General features: G+C 37.2%; 1 protein-coding gene across 1 annotated transcript in view; it reads left to right on the top strand.

The window, feature by feature from the left end:
- Positions 1-27,791, top strand: part of SPTLC3 (serine palmitoyltransferase long chain base subunit 3) — a 154,876-nt gene that overhangs the window by 110,278 nt on the left and 16,807 nt on the right. The window contains exons 8-9 of the mRNA XM_049774338.1: positions 5,098-5,317; positions 9,852-9,978. Of these exons, the coding sequence (XP_049630295.1) occupies positions 5,098-5,317; positions 9,852-9,978 (347 nt within the window). The remainder of the gene's footprint in view (positions 1-5,097; positions 5,318-9,851; positions 9,979-27,791) is intronic.

The raw sequence follows: 27,791 nt of genomic DNA, 5'->3' as shown, positions 1-27,791 counted from the left end.
TCTTAAGGACTGTTTTAAAGTCACACTTCCGTTTTTGTGCCTCTGAGAAGTAGAGATTTCTTATCAATTATTGTTTCTGAGATATCTCAAAATTATTTACAAATACACTGTGATCAGCATGGGGGTTAAAAATAAACAGAGACAAACTAGCATAGCAAGAGCTCTAACTTTCTATCTAAAAATAATAATAATATGAAGCCCTCACCCCAACCTGAATATATAAATATATATGGAAGTATCAGAATTCCATTTTCTCTACTGCATGGCATATAACACTGCAAAGGAATGTAAGTTCAAGAACATATAACTTCAGTATTAAACTTCTCTCATATTATAAATATACTTTAAACAAATAACAACAAAGAACACTCTTAGCTTTTTTTGTTTTCTCCTTTTTTTGTTGCTGTTGTTTTGGGCCACACCCACTGATGCTCAGGGGTTACTCCTGGCTATGCACTCAGAAATCGCTCCTGGCTTGCAGGGATCATATGAGATGCTAGGGAATCAAACCGCGGTCTGTCCCAAGCTAGCACTTGCAAGGCAGATGCCTTACCTCTAGCGCCTCAACTCCAGCCCCTCTATCTTCCTTTCTTGTCTTTAGACCCACCAAGGAGATTTTCCACCATAAAAGTTGGACAACCATTGGTTGAATTCCGAATCTAGCCAGTGAGTAATATGGTTCATATATGTAAAAGAAGGTGCTGAGAGGAAAGTTTCAAAAAGGAGTCTTGTCACTTAGCTAATTCATTATGTCATAGACAAGTTATAAAGAAATTATTCATTAGTTTGCTGGCTTAAGTAATATTAATCTCTCTGCACATAGCTTCAAATTAACTAACAGAATTATCTTTATCTACAGTTGTATTTACTTGAGTTATTTTTTTTGCATTGAAATAAAAAGAAAGCACAACCTTCCACTCGGGAAGAAAAAAAATATCTATATTTTTTCTTTCTTTTCTTTTTTTTATTGAATAATTCAATAAAAGACTTTGTTCTACAAAGTCCTTCATATTTGAATTTCAGATATACAGTGAGTCAGGGCCATTCCTATCACCAATGTCAACCTCCCTCGTTCTATTTTCTTTATCATTTTTGGCACTGTGTTTTAGGACAGCAACCCACAGAATGACATAGATAGCCTTTTTTATACATGTATCACACTCAGTATCCCTCTATAAGAAAAAGGTCCATTCAAATATGATCAGATAAAGGAAAAGAAAACTTAATGTAAGTAAATATATATTTTGTTTTGGTTTTTGGGCCACACTCGGCAGTTACACCTGGCTCTGCACTCAGAAATTGCTCCTGGAAGATTCAAGAGACCATATGGGATGCCAGCGATCAAACTTGGGTCCATCCCACGTTGGCCGTGTGCAAGGCAAACACCCCACTGCTGTTTTATGTAGGATTCGTGTGTTCCCTGCTTTAACTCCATAAATCAGCAATATTGTAGACATTTCTCTTAGAGGCAAAAAAGTATAAACCAGGTAGGCAAACTTCTAAAATCAGTTAGACCAGCCCCAAAGATGGTGAATGGGCTTCCTAAGTATCTTTAAACTGGTCAACATTAACTCTAGCTCTTGCCAAATTCATTTCCAGAACAAAAAATGACTATTTATGACATGTCAGTTTTTAACACACTTCTATTATTAACATATAACATTTTTAAGATAAGAAGAAAAGTAAAGAATTTTGAGGGCACAGAGTCATTTATGTATTATTTTTGTCATTCATTATGGCAGCCATAAGATTTGTTCGAAGAAGATCTAGTGCAGATTCCTGTCTAGATCTCTCAATTTTTCAACTAAACTTTCACTGTAATTGTTTCCTAAGATTAAGAATTGTTATTGTGGAAAGCCTGTCTAGAGTAAAGGTAGGGGCAGGGAGGGGAGGAGGGATATTTGGTGATGGGAATGTTGCACTGGTGATGGGGGGGGGGTGTCATCTGATATGACTGAAACCCAAGCACAATCATGTTTTTGTAACCAAGGTGTTTAAATAAAAAAATATTAAAAAAAAGAATTGTTATTGGGCTGTAGTGATAGCACAGTGGGTAAGGTGTTTGCCTTGCATGTGGCTGACCTGGGTTCAATCCCTGGAATCCCATATCGTCCCCGAGCCTGCCAGAAAAAATTTCTGAGCACACAGTCAAAAATAAACCCTGAGTTCTGCTAGGTAGGGCCCAAAGTCCCCCAAAGAAAAGCCATTTTATGACTCTCAAACATGTTATAAGCATTATTTCTATATATCATTAGACAGGTCTTATAAATATGTGTTATAATATATAGTAAAAAACCATCACCATGCTTATTTTACTTATAAAGCAACTAAAAAAATTTTTTAACTTCAAATACTGAAAGTATATCATGTAAGGTTCCAAAAGCTTAGATTGTAAAGCTTAGGCAATTAGATAGCTTTCTATAGACAGATCTTCCCTTTCAATGAGAATAAATGCAATAAACAATTAACTTAGGAAAACAAAGGAATTAAGCTAGAGAGCTAGTGCATCAAACAGGATACTTTTTGGAATATGGCTGAACTGAGTTTGATCTCTGACACACATAAGGTGCACCAAACCGCTAGTAATCCCTGAGAACAGAGCCAAGAGTGAGCCCTGATCCATTCTGGGTATTCTCCCCCAAAAAATAAATTAAAGCTCCATTTGGTCTTATTTTCATCAAAATCTGAAGACAGTCATTCCAAATCACCTTGTGGAGGCCAGAGAACTTATACAGGGTTTAAGGTGCTTGCCTTGCATGTAACTAACCCTGATTTAATTCCTGGTCCATACATTATCCTGTGAGTATTTCCAGGAATTATCCCTGAGCACACTAAGTCCATTGTTTTCAAGTGTAATCCAAACAATAACAAAACACAAAAACCTGGTGGAAAAGTAAAATAATATGTTATGAAGGACTATTACCCAAAATAGACCCCCAAAAAACCTCCAGATTCCACAATAAAAAAGCAAACAACACAGTTTTTTAAATCACCTCCACATCCTCAATATATCTCCTCAGAAAATATTTAGACAGAAAACAAATTGAAAAAATATCTTATATCATTTATCTTTAGAGAAATGTAAATTAATACAATAGAATATGGATGCTCAACTATTTGATCAAATTATGGGACACAGACAATGCTGTAAAACCTGATTATGGATATAGAGCGGTGGTCCTCAAACTTTTTAAACAGGGGGCCAGTTGACTATCTCTCAGACAGTTGGAGGGCTGGACTATAGTAAAAACAAAAATTATGAACAAATTTCTATGCACAGTGTATATAACGTATTTTGAAGTGAAGAAACAAAACAGGAACAAATACAATATTTAAAATGAAGAAAAATTAAATCAATAAACTTACAGTATTTCAATGGGAACTATGGGCCTTCTTTTGCTTAATCAGATGGTCAATGTCCAGTTCCATATTTGTCACTGCTAGTCGTAACAAATGATGGAAGTGTGCATCTGTTAGTCTTGATCTGGTGTGAGAGTTCAAATGTTTCATTCTAGAAAAAATCTATTCACAGACATAAGCGCTGCCAAAGATGGTTGCCATTTTGAGTGCATTGTTCCTGAGATGAGGATATGTCTCAGAGAGGAGAGATGCATAAAAATTAAGAAGGCTGCTTGACTTGAATGTGTCTTTCAGAGAGTCTGAAAGAATTCTGCAATTCAGCCAGTTCCATTTGGGAAATTGTATCCACATTTTCAATGTCAATAGAAAATGGCTTACAGGAAAGCTGTATGTCCTGTTCGTGGAGATGAAGCTCTTTAAATCTAATTTGCAACTCCTTTTGCAATGTTTTCAGTGAATTCACACATGTTTTATTTGGGAATGCAACCATTGAGAGAGCAGGCCTATGTGTTTTCATTGAACTCTCTTGTCAGTGCCATCAAAACTGTATGGTGAAGTCATATCTGATGAAGTGTCATGAGAAATGATTAAAGGCAAACGCTGGTTTTGGTTCATTTAGTTTCAAAGAACCCATGTATCAGGGATTTCAATTCTACTTTTGTATTTACTTCCTGTCTTTCCCTTTTGCTAGAGGACTTGAAGTGTTTTTGTGATTCATAATACTGTGAAAAACTTAAGCACTGAAGGCTTAATTAAGTTAAGAGGGTTCACCCATAACAAAGGTCTTTACTCTGTGGTCATCAACCATCAGCATGAACATATCCTGGCCACTTGTTAAAAATGCACTTTCTTTATCCAACTAAAACTACAGAATCAGGTGCTCCAAAGATGAGATGTAGCGATTTGTGTTTTTAACAAAGCCTTCAATGTTCAATTGTTCATTCGAGATTGAGAACTTTTGTTTTAAAGGAATAGAAAGAAATACAAGGCATCACAATTAAATTCCTGTTAACTAATCAAAAGGGAATCCTAAAGTCTTTGTATGTGCTTTAACTAATACTACTATGTCCCTTAAAGTTCTTTTATATGTTTTTAATTCGTTTTTTTTCCTTTGTATCTGCAGCAGCTCAAGCACTGAGTGAGTCAAATAAACCTGGCCAAATACAGTGGCAGGCAGAAAACAATGAGTAACTAGCAAGCAATTTAATTAAATCAAGGACAAATCTTTAAAATCCAAAATTATCCATAGAATTATACTCCTCAGCTTTACAAATAAAATGATAGGTAATGCGCTAATAAGCTAAAGTGTTTACTGGACTGTTGCTAAATATGCCTAAACTCTTAAAGTTATGCAATGTAATCCATTCAAGTAAAATAATGCCATATTAGCATTTTTTTTTTTTTTTTTGGTTTTTGGGTCACACCTGGCAGCACTCAGGGGTTACTCCTGGCCTATGCTCAAAAATCGCTCCTGTCAGGCTCGGAGGACCATATGGGATGCTGGGATTTGAACCACCGTCCTTCTGCATGCAAGGCAAATGCTGTACCTCCATGCTATCTCTCCAGCCACCCATATTAGCTTTTTACAATGGTGTCTCAGCCAACAATATTCCCTAAGAATGATTTATCTCTAGCACCCCTGACTGCTAACAGGAGAGACAGAATTTTGAAGGTGAAGCTGACACAGTGTTCCAAGGAGACCACAGACTATGATGACCATTTCTCCTTATGCCCTAGCATGGAAGGCTCCATAGTGCAGCTACCCCAGATCGTGGCTCTAAAAAAGAAGTACAAGGCCTACCTCTATGTAGACGAAGCGCACAGTATTGGGGCTGTGGGTCCAACAGGCCGAGGAGTTGTGGAATACTTTGGATTGGACCCTCGTGATATCGATGTGCTCATGGGCACATTTACTAAAAGCTTTGCAAGCTGTGGTGGCTACATAGCTGGAAATAAGGTAAGAAAGAAAATCGCTTGTGTCTGTTAAACCTGAAGACTGTGGGGACTCAGTATTTGTGGCTTCTCTAAATTCACTTAGAGCTTGAGTGTAGTTCTGGATACCTCAGTTGATACTTCGGGGGGTGGTTTACAGCTAAGTAAGAGCATGGTAAAATAAGGAAGACAATTCATAGAGAAGGTGTCTAAAATGTAACTCAGATGTAGAGTTTGACTTGAATGTGTGAGGCTCTAGTTTTGATCCTTGGAACCAAACACACAAAGCACATTCACACGTGTCACACACACATAAATACACACATAAAAGAGCATTAATATGTAATCACATTACAGTCAATATAGCCAGAGACTCAATACAAAGGAGATAGATGATTAATTCTGTGAGTTAATATATAAGAAATGTTGAGTGTCGTTCTGGTAGACCAATAATGGGGTTTATATTCCAGGAAGAGAAAATAATGAACATCATGCCACAAAAATTAAAAGGGAATATTACTGAATTATAAATTATTTCTTTTTTGTATATGGTTTTGGTTTCTGCAGCATGGAACATATAATGGTGAACAAATACCAGACATTAAGGAAATTGGTTCTATACTACATGTTGTGGGATTAAAGAGTTTAATCAAAATAATAACATCAAATGTACTTTTATGACATTTTCTCTACAGATATTTCTCTTCTACAATTTGAGATAGGCCCAAATCTAGATCCTATAAGATATCAAAGTCTAGATCTTTGATATTATATTTTTACATTTGTGTGCCAGTCTAAATTGGGGTTGCCATTATAAAATAATAAGTGTTTAAGAGTAAATGAAAATAGATAAGAAAGACAAAAAGAAAACCACACATTCAAACCTGTATTTGAGGAATAAAAGTACTTGTTATCTGTTTCACTGTATGGTAGTTTGATTCGAACCCTGACAGCATCCTCATACAAACCTATCCCTCCTGCCAAGACTGTGTGACTGTTAGCTCCACTTAGAATGTGACAAACATTTCAAACCAGAGGGTACGAGGGCACCAATAACTTATCTAAAATCCCCAAAACTTAACTCATTGTGATCAGCAGGAGCGAGCCTACACTCCTAGCAAACCAGTTCCACTGAGTGTAACAGAACAGTTTAGTCATTGAGGGTCCCTGAATTATAACAACAGATTTCAGTGCCCCTGCATCAATGCACAAATGCTTCAAATGTTTCACATTTTAGTGGTCTTCACCCATCCATCATAACTACTTTCTCCCACACTCAAGCTTTGTTTTACATGGTTCTTCCACTTGTCTGTGGAAATAAACTGATTTGTGCTAAAAAAAAAAAAATACACAACACAGATTCTTACAAACACCTGCTCAGTCTGGTAAAAGGTGAAATGTTCTCTTCCTAGAATGTCATTGCCCAGAGAGCTGAAGGTCTCGAGTGTAGGACCTTTGTGGTTTGGTGATTACTTTATCAGCAGTTCTGAGTTACCAAACAATTTAACCACACATAACTGTTTCCTGAACGAAAGACACCTTGAATAAACAGAATCTTTACAATGTTGTCAAATTTGCAATTTGCATTTCAATTTGCCATGTTGTCAAATTTGGTAGATGTCTCATTCCCCACCCCGCTAGAATCCCTTCATTTGATACCCACTTTCAACTATGAGCACTCTATCCTGAAGTCTGAGTATTCTAAAAGTAGAAGTGTTTTTGTTTACATAAAAAAATTGGGGTTGATTGTGAGAAAAATATTATTACTTTTATTAATCATTATTCAGAACAATTATGTAGTATTTTCATTATCTCTAAAACAGTCAGTCTGTGCATACTTGTTTCCAGAGGCTTCTACCATCCTGTTTTCTATTCTTTTCCTTCTTCTGTCTGCTTGCTCTCTCCTCTCGGTCCTTTCACAATATATTGCAGTCTCAGTGTTTACCACTAGATGGAAGCATGTATTGGAGTGTTTTCTGGTTTTAGCCAAAACAGCAAAACCCAAAAACACAGGACAATTTTTAAAATGTGAGGAGCACTAGAGAAAGTATTTAAATGATTTAAAAGTAAGTCAGATACACACCTTCTGGGCCAAATTTTGGCACTCCGGTGATAAATTCAGATACATTATAGTTCCCTTCTAGCTTCATGAAATGTGTTAATGAAATGAACCTACTCCTGCATTCCTTTAATTTTTTTATTCTATTAATTTTCAATTATATGTGGTTTTCATTTAAGTCATAGTTTTTACTTCACTGAACATTGAATAATATTGTAAGAAGTTTTACTTTAATTTTAAGCTATTCTTTTTAGCTGATTAGACTCAGGATTGAGAAAATTACTAGAAATTTTTGCTTGGAAAATAATTTTACTATGTATTTAAATAAAAAACAGTTTTCATAGAATGTTTATTTTGATTTCCCTTGGTATATTCACAGTTTATGCTTCAATGAGGGAAGTCATTGCTAATATCTAAAAATTTTAAATTGGTGGATACCAAAAAAGCTGAAAAATGTTAATTGGTATACATATTCTATACATATTTTAGAAATTCTAATAATTTCAATTGCACTATATAGGGTTCTTAATAAATACTGATTTTTTTTTAATTTTCACTTATATCTAGATATTAAGGAGGAAAATGTCCAAGTTTTAAATATTTTTTAATAACAAGAAAGTGTTAGTAGAGGTACTATTTCAAGTAAAAGTTTCTAGAAGTGTTCATAATTCTTCATGAAGCTGGCCCAAGTCTTCATGCATTACTAACCAGATTTATCAGATAGGAAAAAGGAGGAGGAGGAGGAAGAGAGTGAAGAAGGTGGAAAAGGGAGTTTGGGGCCAACCAAGTTTTGCTATTTTACTCACTTTGTGTTGGAAACTATGGTAGATGGATTCTGAATAGCTAAACTCAGTTCTGTCAAGAGATCCATCCATATGCCTTGAAGACAGCTAAGCTGATGATGGATGGGATTTTTCTTTTTCATTTGAATTTGTCTTGGTCCAGTTACTGAAGAGATATGATGAGCACTACAGACCCTGGTTCCTAGGGTTCAAGTTTTTCTCTAACCTGAAGAGTAAATCTTCATCAATACTTGGTACAAAGCAGAACCACTAAAGCTACAGTCTCCACAGCTAAATAGAGATTTTTAATAAAGAAAACAAAGCTATCCCTTATGATAGAAAGGTTTTAGGGCTGTAGTGCTTGGGGTGGGGGTGGGGGAAAATTTGAAAGAACACTCCATAACTTCTGTACCAGATTAAAGCAGGACCCCTACAGAAGCCAGTTCTTCCCTGTGCTCTGTTTTCAATGTCTTTGAAATCAAGAGGGTCGTAGAGTGAATGCCAAGATATTAATTTTCAAAGCCTCTTCTTTGATTTTCTCAGAAAGCCACTCTTGTCCATGAATTGCAGGTCTATGGGCAGGGAAACTAATCAAGGTTTTCATTTTACAAATAGTTTTGGACACTTGAGTAAGAGGAGACCTCTAAAGAATACTGAAGGAAGATACAAGCCAGACTTTCCTTACAGAAGAACCAAAGCCAGCTCTTAATTCATGACACATGAGGCCCAATGGGGGAAATGGAGAGAAACAGGGAATCAAGACTTTCCTTGATGCTTTGCATAAGTAACTCAAAGGGCCACACTTTCTGAGGTTCTTGAGCCAAGTAGTTCCTACCCACAGACTCAAGCTCTAAGAGGAAGCCAAGTCATACCACAAGAAATTTTATTGTGGGCAGCATTGCATTCTTGTTAAAAGGAGAGATTTCACTGGTGAATCCCTGTGACCTCTGCTTTATGAAATTTCTCACTATGTGAAGAAAAATTGGGAATTATGGATCTTGAGATGATTTGAATTTGGAGTTCAAAGGCAGCTTTGTTTTGTTTGTCAGCAAAGCCTCAACACTGCCAAAATGTTACTATTCTTGTTCCTAGTAGAAAGTGCTTTAATATCTCCTTACTTATTTTAGGGACCCTGCCCAAGGTCTAATCAGACTATCTGGCTCTTTCCTATTCTCTGATTTAATTTCCTATCCCCCTCTTTCTGCAACCCACTCCCAAACTTTTGTTCTTTTTCTCTGTCTCCATGCTCCAAGATATAGCCAAAGTTCTTCATGAGATGTTCTACCCCAGCTGCCAATAATCCCTCTGTTTTCCCTGCTGCCTTCTAATCTGTCTTGCAGCTTGGTTTTCATGTCTTGTTACATTCCCTACCACTATTTTTTCTTAGGTACATTCTAATATAATTTCACATGGCATCATTTATATAATATAGTCTTTGGACAGTCCAGAATAGAAAACCAGCACTCGAATATGCTTGGTATTCAGCACTTATTGGTTATTCATTTTCCTTTTCACTTATGTTTTTGTCTTATAAATCACCAACCCCAAATCTTTAGCATCCCACTCTGTATGTCTCAGGGAAGTTCAGAAATAGACTAAGAGTAGAGGAAAGTTTGGTAGTTTCCATCAAATGTCAAATGAGGAAGAAGCTAAACATGAATCCCACCCTCAACACTGAAATATCTTTGACCTATTTGGTTTTCTCTCCTTTATTATAGGAACTTGTGGATTATTTACGGGTCCACTCACACAGTGCTGTTTATGCTACATCCATGAGCCCCCCAGTGGCTGAGCAAATCATCAGATCAATAAAATTAATAATGGGAATGGATGGAACTACAAATGGTAAGAAAGTCTGAAGTGACTGAATTCCTGTGAATTCATTTTCTATCTGTCGCTGTCTCCCTTCTACCAGACATATAGCTTTGGCTCAGTGTAATTGTGTAATCCAATCATTATGCTACAACTAAACCTATCAAGACACACACACACATACACACAAATACATGTACCAAGATTGATTTTATTGTTAAAGCAAATTGTTGTGCTGTTGTTGTTTTTACCAGGCTGTGTGAGTGGAATATGGAGTGTTTTGGTTTTTGTATTGTTTTGTTTAAGATCAAATTATTTTGCTTTGCCAGAGATCAAATCCATGCATTTAAGGTATGTTCTCGTTCATTAAACAACATCCTTACCCCAATAAAACTTTGCAATGCACTTCTTTATGAAATCATCACATTTGGATATTTTTGTATGGTAAGGTGTGTTTAAATGAAACAATAGTTTTGTGTATCATCCATGTGTGCTTGGGGCCACTGAAATATTTCCATGAAAACAAACTTGCCAATTTAATTTTTTATTGTTAATTTTTAATTTTTTTGTTCTCTTGTTTTTGGGTCACACCTGGCAGCGCTCAGGGGTTACTCCTGGCTCTATGCTCAGAAATCGCTTCTGGCAGGCTTGGGGGACCATATGGGATGCCAGGATTTGAACCACCGACCTTCTGTACACAAGGCAAACGCCTTACCTCCATGCTATCTCTCTGGCTCCTGATTTTTAATTTTTTATCACAAGCCATGAATTTGAAAGAGGAAGAATACAAATATACATGTAAATATATGAGGACCAAAAACATACAATGGAGGTATTTTTTATCACGTCCATTCAACCAATATATGTAACTTTTGTTAACCCTAATGAATATAAGTTGTTTTTTGTTGTTGTTTTTAAATTGTTCTATGTGAACCTTTTGGCATCTCCTCCTGTCATTTTGATACAGATAAGTAGAGAATCTATTATATCATAATGGGGACAGTGATGAATAAGTAGTTCTCATTGCCAGGCAATTGAATGAGTGCATTTATTGAAATAAAAAATAAAGTATCCAGGCCCCAGAAGAGGGTGCTAAGTTATGTAATTCATATACCCTACCACATCTCCCAGCTGATGTGAAGTTCCGCATTATTGAGTTCAGTCTCCCAAGCCAAATATTTCAGTGGATGTAGGGGGAAATTCATCATTTTTCAGTTCTGTTGATGCAACAGACTATATTATTCACATAAAACTTGTATCCCTGAACCAAAACATAGTAAACAACTTAGAAGAGATCTATTGTTGATTTTAATATCTCTGCCTCTTTCTGTAGTCATGGCTTCTCAGACACTTCTTCTAAGTTCCAGAGTTCTTTGGAAACTGATTTGAAAGCCCCCTCAGATAGGTCTTTATATTTCCACTGAAGCAGAAATATATTTTGCAGACAACTTGGTATCTTCTTGGTATCTCCTTACAAAACTCAGTCTTTGATTGTTAAAGTCCTATCAGTCTTACTTTTTTTTCATTTTATGGGTCTACCTATCATTGATTTTGTGCAAGAAAAGGAATAATGACCCAATCTAGGGAGTATAATAACCCAATGTAGGTTAAGGGCATAGACTAAAAGTGGCTGTATTGTTTTGGCTGTCTACTTAATGTGGGATCTTAAGCAAGTGACTTAACCTGTCAAGGTTGTTTGTTTCAGATCTTTGTTGTTTCAGATCTTCTAGCTATCAAAATGGTAACAATAAATTGATTACTTAAGTTTGTATGAGAACTACATAAGATAAGTTACATAAATGCTAATAAAAATAATTACATAATATGCATTTATAATTGCTGCTGCTAGTACTATTTTCTATTATTCAGGCCTAGTGTTTAAGAGATATTTAGACCCTTCTTCAAGAAATAAAATATTATTCTTGAAGCAGTGTTTTGTAGTTTTCTTTATATAGTTCTTTCACCCTTTTAGTTAAATTGACTCCAAAGTACTTGATTCTCTGAGACACAGTTGTAATGGGACTGCTTTTTTAATATCTTTTCCTTCTCTTTCATTATTTGTATATAGAAAAGCCATGGTTTTTGCATATTAATTTTGTAGCCTACAACTTTACTATACAAGTCTATTGTTTCTGTAACCATTTTTGTGTAGTCTTTACAATTTTTAAATAGTTATTATGTCATATGCAAACAACAAGAGCTTCACTTCTTCCTTCCCTATGTGAATTCCATTGATGTCTTTTTCTTGCCACTTTAATCTATTTTAAATCCATAGGCTTCAATACAAGACCAGTTCCAGGAATAAGATCAGTGTTCCTTTGAAATCAAAGTTCAAAGACAAAATCACAGTCCCTGGGAAATGACAATGTTTATGCATGGCCACCTTCACTCAGGCTGCTCAGAGCTAATATACAGAGGCTGAGGAACTGCTGACCACGTATGCCTTTCCCATGCATTGTAGTCTTTTTCATCTCCCCTTCTCCTGCTCCCCCCACCCCCACTCCCCTCCTTAGCTCAAAGTGAGCCCAAAGTGAAGATTTGGTTTCTCTATCCTTATGGATATTGGGTGGCCCAACAGCCAAATCAATGCTGTAAGACCCTTTGGGGCAAGAAATATGTTTTGAATTAATCTTGTGTTCTTCTGTGTGTCAAGCCCAGTGAATGACTTAATAAATATGTCATGACTCAACTTCCATCTTGCCAGAATTCAGGATTACTGTTTATTCAAAACAACAGCAAGGGGATGATTATTGCATAAGACTAGAAGCTAAGACTAGTGGGCTGGAGAGATAGCATGGAGGTAGGGCATTTGCCTTGTATGCAGAAGGATGGTGGTTCAAATTCCAGCATCCCATATGGTCCCCTGAGCCTGCCAGGAGAGATTTCTGAGTGTAGAGCCAGGAATAACCTTTGAGCACTACCAGGTGTGACCCAAAAACAAACAAACAAACAAAAAAAAAAAAAAAAACGAAGCTAAGACTAAGTTTCACACTTGTGGCAGCTGCAGGGATTGCTCGGTAATGGATATATTTTAGGGATTGACAGCACTTGAGAAAAGGTCCAGAAAGATTGTGATTTGCTCTGGTTCTTCACCTGCACAAGGCACAGGCAGCCACAGGAAAGCAATTCCCACACCACACAAACTGACTTAAAAATATACTAGACAGTATCTTATTTACTTAAAGCTTTGATGCAGAACTTTTGCCTCATCAACTTTCACTTTAAACTCCCAGTATTGAACCTACCTTCACTCTCTATTTTCATTTTATTAATTTAAAATAATTAATTAAACATATTTTCTGAATGTAGAACACTGGAGTGTTCCTATATAAAAGAACATATTTACAGTATCACCAGTATTTTTTCTCAATCATCTTGATATTACCAATCAAAATGAGATCTGTTTGAGATAATTACCTCAATTCTCTCTTGTCAATATAAAGAAAAACTTTAACAAGCGTCAAACCATGGAAATACAGGGCTTACTGATCTTTAAGGAGAAAACAATTAGATAAATCTAGAGAAAGTGGGTATACAATTTAAAGATATCCCCTGCCATTGCTCAAGAACTAGGAACTCTTCCACAAGTGGAGTTTCCTCATTTCTTTTAGAAAACCCAAACTGTGATTAGCCCAAGATCTTAGGAGAAAGTATTAAAACGCAGAGCCTCCTCACAATTACTCTTCCTGAGATCTTATTTCTTGCATGACTTAAGAAGTATTCAAAACATTTCACTTAATCTGTGAAAAGTTGTTACTTTGACCCTAAAATCTTGTTTGCCCATCATATGCTCCTCTGATAGGACTGAGGAAATCTTTCAGCAGCTAAAACTTCTTATTTTCTCTGAGTATAGGTCTCTAAGAGAAAGATATTCCCTTGCAAAACTGTGGATGTGATTGATGCATGTTAAGTTCACATTCCCTTCACTACTGTGTGATGATAAAACCATTTCTAGGCCTAAACTGAGTCTTCTGTTGCTTTTTTGAAAATACTTGATTCATTTAGAACATCTTTTCTTTTGTGAGCTTTGGGGGAGTTTTGTAGGCCACACTCAGTAGTACTATGTCACTACCCAAACCTCAATACTAAGGGGATTGGTTTTTCCATGTTTGAAGGGCCCCATAGCACTGAGATTCAAATCTGGGACTGCTGCATGCAAACCAGGCACCCCAATTCTTTGAGTTACTTTCTGGATCCCAATGTGGTTTCAGTGTAAAAAGGAACAAGAAAACAAAAAAGGGGCATATATTCTGTTAGTTAATGAAGTTTGAGTTATGCTTAAAAACAGGTTAAATCCAAAAAATGTCACTGAAAAAATTTTTCTTAGTCTCTTGCTTAAAGAAAGAATTTTTTTGTTTTGTTTTGTTTTGGTTTTGGTTTGGTTTTTTGGGTCACACCTGGTGACACTCAGAATTTACTCCTGGCTATGCACTCAGAAATCACTCCTGGCTTGGGGATAATATGGAATCGAACCAAGGTCCATCATGGGTCAGCCGCCTACTAGGCAAGCGCCCTACCACTGTGCTATCTATCGTTCTGGCCCTTAAAGAAAAAATTTCTTTATCTCTTTAAAAAAAATAACAGATAAAAATACTTATCACTATCTCTAATTTATTCATGACCTTCTCTTATTTTCTGACCCCTCACCCACCACAAAAGCCTTTCTTTCTGGGACTCATAGACATAACCTTGTGCTTTCTGCTAATGGAGTTTATAGCCCAGAATAATCTCAGAATCTAAATTTGGGGCCCAGATCAAAGTTAAATGTAGAACATCTTGGAAAGGAAGGTTCAAACTGAAGTGACCCTTTTAGCTCTCTTACAAACTCATGAGGATTTCTTTGGCTTCCTTTCTAAAACATTACCCTCTCTTGTAGGTTACTCAAGCCAGTGCCTTGTTCCACATTACTTTTCTTAAGAGCAGTTATCACCTGAATCTCTGTAGTTGTTTGTTTGCTTTGTACCTCTGAGGTCTTGGAGAATACAAGTGACACAGATTCAGGGTCATGGCTTCAACCTCAAGCAGTGTTATGTTTGCTAAATGAACAACCCCATTCAGTATGAGCTTTGGCTCTCTCAAATTCAAGCCACAGTTTTCTAGACACACCCAGATCGCAAGGCTGGGTACAAGCCAGTACATGGGAAACTACCATTAACAATATTGTAAATCACAAGATTTTAATCAATTATTAAAAGTTAAAAAAGACACTAAGCATTTATACCTCTATGATGCATGATCATAACATTTTCCTTATCCTCAGATAAATCTCTGCTCTGTTCACAAACCTCTTTCACCATAATTACATTTTGAACCTGTGTTAGGATTCAAGTGGAGCGATAGCACAATAGGTAGGGCATTTGCCTTGCACATGGTTAACCCAGATTCTATCCCTGGCATTCCAGATGGTCCCCTAAACTTGCCAAGAGTAACCCGAGTACTGCCAGGTGTGGCCCCAAAACAAAACAAAACATATATCTCGAACCCATATTCAGACTTCTAAGTTCTATATTATAATCCATCATCAGAAAATAACCTTTCCCTCTTTAATTTATGCAGTTTTTTCCTAATATGTTCATTTACCCCAAATCCCAGCTATCCTAAAAATAGGTAGTAATTAGTTAATTAGCTGTGTCTTAAATATCAACTATGTGATGAAATAAATACTAAATTACTGAATTTGGGGCAGAGCAAACTTCCTGGACAAAGCTTGCAACTTAATCAGCATCTAGAAACAATTCCAATATTATTTCTTTAGAGGCTACCAATAGAATTATTTTGGCTCAACTGCTGGAATTATAATCATATCCTTGGTAGGTGCAGGCCTGGACCAAAATCTTTAGTTCCTTTTCTATTCTTTTGATAAATGAATGGTTTTATGTTACATATATTAAAGCTTTGTCTAGACAGCATCTAATGTGGAGGTGAGTAAGCTGGATAATTCAAGACAAGGCTACCAAAATAGCAGAAGTAAAAATGAAGTTTTTCCTTTAATTATCTGAGCACTTAACCGAATCCCTCACTTAAGGTTGTTTTTTGTTGTTTTTTTTTTTATGGAGACACTATTCAAAGTTCAAAAGAGTATTTGACATAATAATCAGCAAGAACTGGCCATCAGCCACTCCATTCTGTTCGGGTTGAAGTTCATTTTTCAAATAGAAAAGAGAAAGCTGATTCTTAAGCATCCAAAATGGCATTTTCCATTAGACATGCTGAAGAGAATTCTTTCCTTTCCAAACCACATCTTAATGATGATTTAAACTTAAGCTCTTTTTTAATCAAGAAACTTCGTGTTTTTGTGACATTACTTGGTGACGAGTAATGAGAGGTTAAGACACTAAAATTTCTAAAGAATTAGTTTCCCTTCAAACTCATACAAAGCTAAAGGACATTAGAACTTCAAATCACCCAACCTTAGTTATTTGTTAAGGTAAATTTGTGACATACACATCCCAACATCTCTGTGGCTTCACACAATTAAAGTTTATTTTTGGTTTACCTGCCCAATAAATGTCTGTACGAAGAAGGTAACTGATTCTCTTCGAGAAACACAGGCTCCTCCCTCATGCAAGTTCTCCCACTTCAATAGATAATGTTGGAAGTTGCCGTTGAATGGGGTGAGGGCATAGAAGTTTGTGTGTATGATGATGTTTTCATGAGATAGGTGAGCAGGCATGCATTTCTGCACCTATTGTTCTGCCTGTGACTCAGTCACATGTCCTTTCCTAGCCACAAATAAGTCTAGAAAGTGCAGTTAATTATTTCAGAGAATAAAGTGGGTTTGGTAAGTAACTAGCCAATCTTTCTCACACTAATTATCCGGAACATTATTTTTTTTCTAACTTTCTGAAGGATATATGCAGTAGAAAAACATGGCATATTTTAGACAGATTCCCCAGTCTTTCCTGATTGGCTTAGTAAATACATTATTTTCCTGGAAATTAATAATGGTACCTACAAAGACTGAATCTGTTTTTCTATAAGAGCAGTGTCTTATAGGAAAGACACTGATAGGAGCATCTTTGGAGCATCTAGTTTTTCTTTTGTTTAAACATGTTGCTTATTTTTCATAAAACCTAGACCAGGACAGTTATTAAAATCACTCATTATTTTGTTGCTAAATTCTTACTGCTGTGATTATTTATAAGGCAGAAAATGGACCCAGGTTACAATTTTTCCCAGAATAAATTAATATGACATAAAACTTAAACAACTCAGATATGCAGAATCTTGGAGAAGAAAGGAAGAATGTAATGAGACATAAAACTAAATAGCATCATAGTCAGAAAGTGACATTGAAATGCCAAGTGCCATTTAAACACAAAATTTTAGAAACACATTTAGACCAGATAGCTGAAATAAATATCTTTATTTTGAGCCATTCTCACTCTCAGTCAGTCTACGACTGTGAAAACTACAGACTAACAGAGACAAGAGACCAAAAGACTAAGTAAGAAAACTATGAGATGAATGAGGACTGAACATCACATTCATTAGTTCCAATTTTAAACTTATCAAGGAAACTTGGCATAGAGGAAACTGAATTCTGAGAACATGTAGAAAGATAAAACTTGAGATAATTTTGTGTTTATTCAACATCATTTTGAAAGTCAGAAAGGTAGTGGGATTCATCCAACAATAGTTAAGGATTTTACCTTTATGCAATCAACCCAAATTCAAATCATTATATTATTTGATCCCCCAAATACTGCCAGGTATTTGAGCAAAGAACCAGGCATCAGCCTTGAGCAATGCTGGTTTGTCCCAACCAAAAAAATTAATGAATAAACAAATAAAACATACTTTATACATTTTATCAATTTGAGAAACAATAAACTCTGAATATTATTATTATATCACCATGGGCAAATTCACCAACAGAAATTACTCGTTCCATACCTGAAATTTGAAATGTTTCTCAAAGCCTACATGTTTTGTTTATGCTTAAAATATGAGGAGGAGTTGGATAAAATAGCCAGACATTTTAGGTAACTTTATAATTTATGAGTCTCAGTGATTTATTTTCATTTTACCTCCAGAGAGAAAACTTAAGAGAAAAAGTAAGACTTAAATTCACACAGGAACTACAGGTCATGCCTCATTCTGAAATCATTCTGCATTAATTATTATATTCCTCTAGGTCACTTGTGAAATTTACGAGGAGATTGGCAGGTGAGGTATTGACCCTGCTTCTAATCCAACATGAACCTGGAGAAAGTGTCACCCTTGCCTTCCCAGCTGTGACCTTGGACCTTGCTCTGGTCGCTGGAACAGGAAACACATATTTTTACCGTTGAGTTTCATAGATTGAAATAAAAATAAACTGAGAGATTTATTGTTTCAAAGGGGCAGAGAAAAGAATATATTGGGTGATAGCAATTGGTAGGCTCTCCTGAGTCCAATTTTCTTATTTTCCCTCTGTTGATATTGAACATGAAATTCTTCCCCAAACATCAGCCAATGTTGCTTTTCTTCAGGACAAGCTGTTGGAGGGCTGCAAACTACAGTTGTCCTCCACAATCACCCTCATTACCTTGTCTTTTCCTGCTTAATGAGGTTCTTTTAACCCAGCCACCAGACTGTTCTTAGGACAATATAGCAATGCTAATCAGATCATTGTAAAAGTCTTCTCACATTTCTCAGTATCTATCTCCATGAAGAGTTCAGTTGCGTACAAAATTGGCTTTCTACAATTTCTTTTCTCCTCTGAAATCCAACAAGATGTTGTTAACTGATGTCCTGTTCAAGACCAATTACCAGAGGAGTGGACAGACTTTATACCCTAAACACCCCAATTTTGTGAATCCTGGCACTGATAATTTTTGTTACTGGTAAAGGAGGAAAGGCTGCTGCTTCCTAAATATATTTGTCACTCAGTTAACAGCTGGATCTGTGAAGAGAGGCAAAGAAGGCACAGAGGGCAAAAAGGGCTGCATTCTCTAAATGGTTTCAGGCCACTGGCATTTCAGCAAGAGTTAATATGAAACAGATGGTGGGCTCCATTCCGCTCCACTGAATTTCCACTGGGGGCTACCTGGATCCATAATTAATCACCTGCATTGGGGGGGTTAGAAATGTTCTACCTGATCGTGTGTGTGTGTGTGTGTGTGTGTGTGTGTGTGTGTGTGTGTGTGTGTGTGTGTGTGCATGGAGTGTGGGTTGAATTTAGCTAGTCAAGTGCCTTTCTTTGCACTCAGAAATCGCTCCTGGCAGGCTCAGAGGACTATATGGGATACCAGGTATCAAACCTGGATCCATCCCAGGTTGGCCACATGCAAGACAAATGCCCTACCACTGTGTTATTGATCCCAGTCCCTCTAGTGCCTTTCTCTACCACAGTGCTGCACAGTAAAGAAACATACTTAGGTTTATTCTAAATGAACACAGAATTTGCCAACACACTTAACCCCCAGCTAGGAAGGCAAGCTTTTCCTGGCTTGCAAAGTGTCCCAGGACCTTCTGTCTTTTTATTTACTTCATCTGAGGAGTTTGCCAAGGAATGGATTTTATGGCAGCTCAGTAAATTCTGCACTTGCTTTGAGGCCTTGAAATTTTCCCTGGCAAGAGTGTAAAGAGAATTTGTTTGTCCTTTGATGGTACGATGGCAGAAGGATAGTGTGACCACTACATTTTACAGCCAAAATAGCCTTGTACACCCTGTGTCCTACTGACGCTCCCTCTTGACTTGAGTTTCTTCATGATGGGATCTTGCCATGAGGGAGCAGTGATGTGTAATGCCTGTGGAATTCTAGGATAGACCTGTGTGCTATTGGGGAGAAAAGAGCGTGGTGCCAGCTGGAGCATCATGGAAAGTAAAGGGGAATTGCTATCACATACTGATCTTTGTTTTTCCCATCATAGGTTTCTTTTCTTTTTTTTTTTTAATTTTTATTGTGGCCAAAGTGAGTTACAAATCCTTCACAGTAATATTTAAGGAACATAGTGATGATGAATAAGGGGAATTCCCACCACCAGTGTTGTCCTCCCTCCATCTCTTTTGCCAGCATGCATTCCACTTCTCCCTCCTTTACCGCCCCCCCCCCCAGGTTTCTTTTCAACAGAATTACAACAACTTCAAGTGCAATGAGGGTCATCCCCAAAGCCTGCATTTGCCTGGAGAAGTTTGTGTTTATATTTATCTTTTAAGTCCACTACCCCATCCTTTCTCAGACTTGTGCTCTGAGTTCAAATGTGCTCATTCTGTTTTTGCATAACAAATGACCACACACTTAGCTGAAAATGAGGCCCATTTCATACCAAACAATCTACAGATTCTAAGCACAGTTTGTTCTTTGCTCAGATCCCCATTCAGCTGAAACCAAGGTTTTGCAGTTGCCCTGTTTGCTGACACTCAGGCTTGAATGTTTGTGGCAGGACCACATGTGGTGTTTCAGGACTGTTGACCCAATTTATGTCCTTGCTGCCTGGAACCAAGATGTCAGGAGATGGTGTTAATTCCTTCGCACAGAGCTCATTCATCTTAAAGCTAGAACTGGAGAATATTCTCCATGAGATTCTCCACTCACTTCTTCAACATGTCTCTTCAGAAATAACCCAAACTCTATAAGTCTCAATCTTTTGGACTTTTAGTATAGGCAATGCCCCTACAATATACTTTACATTGGTAGAACAGCGGTTGTTTATCTAAGAGGCTTTTCAGGGATAAATTATTGTAATGTGAAGACAGAATAAACATTATTTTGATAAACACTTAATTCTAATAGGTAAGATCATGAAGGACATGTCTTATGCCCCAAGAGGTAGCTACATTAATAGTCAAATTGGCTACAGGATGCTGGCTGCTAGATGCAGGAATCCAGCCTGAGAGGGCAAAATTAAGTAAAATTGATGCAATTTTTATTCCAATGGATGGTTTTCAAGACTTTCAAACAGTAGAATTCGTTTCAAGTGAGTTATAAAATGGAAGTTCATTTTTTTCAGTTTTATAATTTTTTATTATGAATTATGAGAACAAAAGATGCAAAGAAAGAGGATAAGGTAAAGTTACAGTGGAAGGACAATCACCCATAACATAATTATCAGAAGAAGTCCCCTTGCTGATATCTTAACTTTGAACTTTCACCAAAGAAAGTTAAGATAAATAAAACAGAATCCATGTGCAATTACTTTGTCCCTCAAGTCCCCAGATTGTAGCACATTATAATATTTCTTAACAGCACACAAGGCAATCTAAAGCCATCAAACTTACGTAACTCCTTAAACATTAGAGGCATAGTATTTTTTACATTTCCATGTACATGCATATTAGCTTAAGTTAACCTCAAATTTTTTTTTTTTTTGAGCTTGTGTGGCACTATTGTGAATGGGGTTGTTTTCTTTTTTTTTTTTTTCAAACTGAGTCTAGTTTATTGACACCTACAATAGAAGAACATTTCATTATATTCATTTATTCCTTTTTTTTTTTTATTTTTTTTTAAGTTAACCTCAAATTTTAAGTGGGTGTGTTTTAAGGATTAGAGTCAAAGGAGCACAGTAAAAACGGTGTTAGAGTGGCAATTGTTGTTTGCATAGGCCCACCAAAATATGAGAGGCATGGAAAGGAATAGCCTTGGCCTAAATACAAAGAGATCCTACCCCTGAAGTTTCCTGGCATAAGACCAGCTCTAGGCCTCAGGAAAGTTATCGTTCGCTCCAAGACATTGTCCGTAACGCCAACACACTTATCACACAGTCTCTGTTGTCGGTCTCATGTTTCTGTATAAGTTCATTTTATTCTATATGTAGCTATTTATGTGTGTATTTTTAAGCATTAGTACACTCATATAAGACTTACTGGATACTCTCTTCTAAGTGTTTCTAATGCCATTAACAGATGAAACAGACAGTGTCTTCATCAACAGTGGCATTTCCCCCATGTTATAGAGGTAGTACCTGACATACAGGAAGAAAAAGAGACTTTCCTAATATGGTCCCATTGATTCTGAACCCAAGAAACCAGACACTTAATCCTTGAGCACTTGGTCTTGATGCTATTAAATAGTGAGGGGCTTCTAATGACAGGGATGAGGCTTATCTACCTGTCACTCACTGAACCCCTTCTTGGTTCCCCCACAGTTTTCTCTCTCTGGGTTTCTTCTTTTTGTCTTTGCATCCATTCTCAGAGCCTTTGCCAGGAACCATCCTTGGTCACCTCCTTTACTTCTTGACACAGAAGAGGACAGTTCTAATAGTGTCTAACATTCCTTTCAGAGATGGACTGCCAGTCTGAATTCTCAACTTGTCTTATCACATTCAGTTTCTTCCCTCAACCTAGTCTGTACACTATACACTAAAAGCTTCCTCTTCCTAAAGACTCTCATATAATTTCCTGTCCAGGATGTGTCCATGGTTCCCTGTTGCCCACACAAACCTATCCATTTGGGGGAGGAACTAGAGAGGACTCAGGCTTGGAGATGCGTTGAGTCTATTCTCAGCTCTGTGCTCAATGTAGTGCTCTGGGAAATATGTGATTCCAAGGCTGGAAGCTGAGCCTACTCTATGCAAAGCACAAGCTCAGACCATTGAACTATCTCACTGGCCCTCTAAGCTTCCAATTGTTATTAGCTTTTGTCAGTGATCTGTTATGATTTATCTTTCTCAGATCAGAATCAAAACATTTCAGGAAAGTGAGCTATTCATTCCCCCAGTGCCTGCACCTACAAACTCACATGTTCTATTTCTTTGCTCTAAGCTCTCATTTGGGGAGGTGAAAGTAAACATTTTATCTTCTCCTTTCTACTCTGAGAACATGAATTAAGGGGTTTTGACCACACCCAATGATGCCTGGCTCTGCACTCAGAAATTAATTACTCCTAGCAGACTTGGAGGAATCATAAGATGCTGTTAGATCACACCTTATTTTACCCAAAACAAAGTTCATTCCTGGTTTCTTTGTATCTGTTTGTTTACAACTTGATTTTACCCCAAAAACAAAGATTGTCTTACCTGTAAACCTAGGCATAGATAATAAGATAACCTGAGCTAGCTGACCTTACTCTGTTCTTACTCCCCCACCTGGAGTGGTCTCTATACTGAATAAAAATGACAGCTCTGGCAGGCAGCTCTCTCCGTATAAGATAGAAGATTGCCAGATTACACGTGTTTCACCCTCAGTCTGGCTTTATTTCATGAGTGACCCTTCTACAGATATGTTCATTAGAGTTGGAGATACAGTGCATGGAGTGATTTTACAAGATGCCAAGGATTGAACGTGGGTCAGCCACATACAAGGCAAGTGCCTTACCCACTATACTGTCTCTGATATGACTTTTATGGTCTACAAACTCCTTGAAAGCAGGAGATGTGCTGGTTTTAATTTTTGTCTGTGTTTGTTCTGTTTAACTTTTTGATTCATTTTGCTACTTTGTGTCTTTTAACTGGTGAGTTTAGTCCACTGATGTAGAGAGAAATGACTGTCATGGGATTTAGTATCATCTTTTAGTAGAAGGTAGTGTATCTTGTGATCTGTCTCATCTTATCTGAAATATTTAAAAAAAAAGATATGTTAGTTCAGCCTTTAAAGTTGGTTTTGAGTCTGTAAAGTTTCTAAGCTGTTGTTTATCTATGAAGCTGTGTATCCTTTCAAACCTAAATGTAAGTTTGCTGGGTGAAGTACTCTTGGTAATGCATCAATTTTGTTGAGTTTTGTCACAATATCCCACTACAGCCTTCAGGTCTTGAGGGTTTCTTATGACAAATCTGAGATAAATCTTAGGGATGCTCCATTGAATGTAACTTAACTTTTTGATCTTGCTGCTTTCAGTATTCCATCCCTATCTATGGGGTTTGTCATTGTGACTAGGATGTGTCTACCAAGTTTTGCCTACCAAGTTTTTCAGCCCTGTTATTTCAGTTTGAAGTTTTTTGTTTGTTTGTTTGGTTGGTTGGTTGGTTGGTTGGTTGGTTGGTTGGTTGGTTGGTTTTTGGGCCACACCCGGCAGTGCTCAGGGGTCACTCCTGGCTGTCTGCTCAGAAATAGCTCCTGGTAGGTACAGGGGACCATATGGGACACCGGGATTCGAACCAACCACCTTTGGTCCTGGATCGGCTGCTTACTATCTCTCCGGGCCCAGTTTGAAGTTTTATTTCTACTCTCAGATCCTCTTGATTCTTATTTGTGGTTTGTTCAGTTCGTTCCATGCTTTCTTTGAGGTCTATTAGTATCCTCCTTAATTTTTCTCTAAAGTCCTTATCTGAGAGGCGAAATAGGTGGTTGGTACTTTTTGGGTCATTGGAGATACCATCTTTGTTCTCTAATAATGGTGGAGGCCTGTATTGTTCCCCCATTGTCAAAGTTGTTGTGTTATGTTTTCTATGTCCCGGCATTCCTTGACTAGGAGGAGTACCTGGCCACAGAGAGATGTGGAGCAGCCACACTCTACTGGTCTTGGATACCACCGATGTGACTTCTGGTTCCCAAAGCTGTAGAGTCTGCCATCATGGCCTCTCTTTCTCTGGGATGCAGATTGTGCAGCTCTGGGTGCCCACTTCAGATTCTGTATCTCACCTCTGTACCTGGTTTTTAATCCTCTCCTGAACACAGCAGCCAACTGCACATCATAATTCTAAATACCATACACCTGATGATTTGTATAGCTTCTAAAAAGTTCTAGAAAATAAGCTGAGAAACAGTTTTCTGCATCTCCACTTAACAGACCTGAACATTGAGGCAAGAATTACTCTCCTTTATAGAAAATAAAGTGGCTAATTAAATCTGACATATAGATCTGACAAATGAACACAAAGTCTTTTAGACTAAATGGCTTGTTGGTGTCTTTAGTGAAGATCAGTATAATTATCCTTATGAAGCAAATGGCTATAATATAATTTATGACTTGAAGTATAGTTCTTAATTGGGGTTTACACTATATATAATTGCTCTTGATTTTTTTAAATAGAGAGGCCTCCAAGCAGCTTTAAGTGGGGTTCAGGGTCACTGGTAGATATTTTCTGCCAATCTGTCAATATTAGATCCTGAGAATGTGGTAAAGTTTTGGGGTCCATGATACTAAGTTATTCAGGGACCTTTTCCAAAGATGTCCACATTATTATGGAAGCAAAAGCTCTATAGAATTACTGTTTGTATACAGGGAATACTCTGATATGTTCTACTTTTTAAGAAATGCTGATTTTAACAGGGATGGAATTTGAGAGTACCATTCTATGTGATGTCATTGAGAGGTCTAGACAAAGAATGATCTTTAATATTTAGGTAACAAAACACTTAGTAAAGTAAGAACAAATGACCAAAGGAAAAGAAAGCAGAACATGAAAACTGAGCTCACCAAAATGAGGAGTTAATAGGACACAGGTAGATGGAGGGAACACTGTGACACTAATAGTGAGAAGCAGACACTGTCTTGGAGAGTGTAGTGTTGGGATATTCATCCATGATGCCTTGTAACTGATAATATTACAAAGCATTGCTTCTAAGAAAAAATATTATTTTAATTTTATGATGGAGTTGCTGGTTTTAGGGCCAAAGAATAGTACAGGGGGTAAGGCACATTTTGGGGTCAATTTCTGAGACCAAGAATTATTTGCCAAGAATCTGTGCTCAAGAACCCTGAACACAGAACCAGGAGAAGCCAGGTATAACCCAAAACACTAAACAAAGGAATTGTTAGTTTTACAGCATTCACAGAAAGGCCCTAAACTCTTGATCTAACTCCTTTACTGTACAAAATAGTTTGTATTTTTGAGATACAATGCCTATGAAAATGTGAACTAACATTAAATTATATCCATGAAGCATCACTATGTAAAAAGAAATGCTATTTCTGTATCTTTTTATAGCTCATATATATATATATATATATATATATATATATGAGAAGACATATATGTATGTCTTCTCAATAGACATTTATCTGATATTTGGCTTGTCTACCACTCATGCATCTATTTCTCAACACTCAGAATTTTTCCTTCTTCTACTCCACATTGGCAACTGGCTGAGCTCCTACACAGAGTGTGCTTTTCATTTGTGAAATGTATGAATCTATATGAATCATAGAATTCACACCTCATCAGGAATAAATCTACAAGCTTCATTTCAAAACAGACTTGGACAGATTCATAGGCATAGCTAATTTCCAGGTCAGCCAAGAAATGCATCAATGATCTCTGAGCCTCAGTTTCCTCATCTAGGAAGGGTGCCCAGAAGAACAGTTCCCAGCTTATAGAAGGCCTACATGAAATGTTAAGTTTTTCCTTAGCTTGTATATTGAATCCTTCATTGTATTTTAGCAATGGATGGAGAGATTGAGGCAGGGCTTCTTTCTGGACCACTGAAATCAAGCCTTACAGACCTTAATGTCCCGCCTTCTGAGTCCTGCATGCCTTCCACAAGAATACAATTGAGCCATGCAGAAAGCCCCTGGAGCATCTGTCTAATTATAAAACATGCCATAACCTTGGAATCTGGACATCAAAAAGAGATTTGTGGCTGATAAAAATGTATGTCCTTCTCAACAAACCACTCCAGAGACTGTTTTTTCCATCTCACTGGGATGCTTGTCCCGGCTAATGATTCGTGGGATTCTTGCCGCTCTGCAGCCTCTTGATCTTTGATGAGGATCTCAGCCCCTGAGTGTGCTGGAAACAAAATGTCCTGTCTGGTCTCCAGAGCTTAAAATAACAGATGCTGCATTCTTGCTGCCACGTTGGAGACTTTACTCCAAGGTCTCTCCCTTAGCACGCAACAGGGCCCCTTGCCATGCCAAGGGAAGAGAGCAAGAATGACCAGGCAGATGAGGCATTCTTAGACCCCTGAAGTCATGCTGAATATGTGTAATCCCACCCACAATTATTTTGTAGAAAGCCCAACGTCTTAACTTGGAAAAGATATTTTATGAAAAGATTCTTCCCATGAAGAATGAACAGGCGTTGCCTCCATGCCATTGCCTCCAAACATGTTTGAAGTTGTCCAGTCTTTCTTCTGACAGCCACACTCTGCTTAATAACTTAAGGAGAGCAGAGGCTATTTCTGTGAGTGCATTTTTATGTCAAGGAAATTATTAAATAAAACACCCTCTGGTAGCATCTGGACATATTCATGCTTCCCCTGTAAAAAAAAAAAAAAAAAAAACTTGCAAAGTCTACAGAAACTAGAGAGTGGGTGGGTATTGGCAACATAGCTTGTCAAATCTGCCTGTTTCATTGAGTCTTACCGGGGTTCTATTTTTTTCTACATGCTCATGTTTCTACAAGGAAGATCTTTTTATATTTTAGCATTTGAGAGGTCATTCTGCAAGTCTCTACCATTCCCATTTTCTTTTATTTCTCTAAAGATTGAGTTGCCACAAATGAAGTTTTAGAAATGCCACAGATGATTTTATTAGGGGACTGCAAAGCTCTGTGGTGGTCTACTTTAGTTTTTATTTGTTTTCCTTCCCCTGCCCCTGCTGTTTTTGTTTTAACCGCATTGGAGAGAAGGTTAAAGAATTTGTGGCCTCCATTAACCTCACCCATATCTCAAATCAAAAAAGCTGGAAATCTGAAAGAATGGATTAATAAATAGATCACTGACTCCTCTGATAGGTTTATAAAGTCTATCCTCATCTAAAGATTTTTGATGATGTAGTTGCATTCAGGTTGACCCAGCATTCTGGACAGATCACCCCTACAAAATAGACTATTCAGGTACATAAAAAGTCAATGATAAATAGGATAGAATCATATCAAGCAGGAATGAAAATTGCCTATCTTCTCTTTTCCCACAACTTAGTCAAGACACATGCCCCAGCCAGTGTATAACATTTAATACATGCTTTGAGATGGGCATGTAGTTGTGCTGAGGCATCTGAGACTCTTCTGAGTCTCTTCAGCACTTGGGAGATCTCTTGAGA

The sequence above is a fragment of the Suncus etruscus genome, chromosome 6 (genome assembly GCF_024139225.1).
Source record: "Suncus etruscus isolate mSunEtr1 chromosome 6, mSunEtr1.pri.cur, whole genome shotgun sequence".
Classification (NCBI taxonomy): Eukaryota; Metazoa; Chordata; class Mammalia; order Eulipotyphla; family Soricidae; genus Suncus; species Suncus etruscus.
This window is presented reverse-complemented; position numbering and strand designations above follow the sequence as displayed.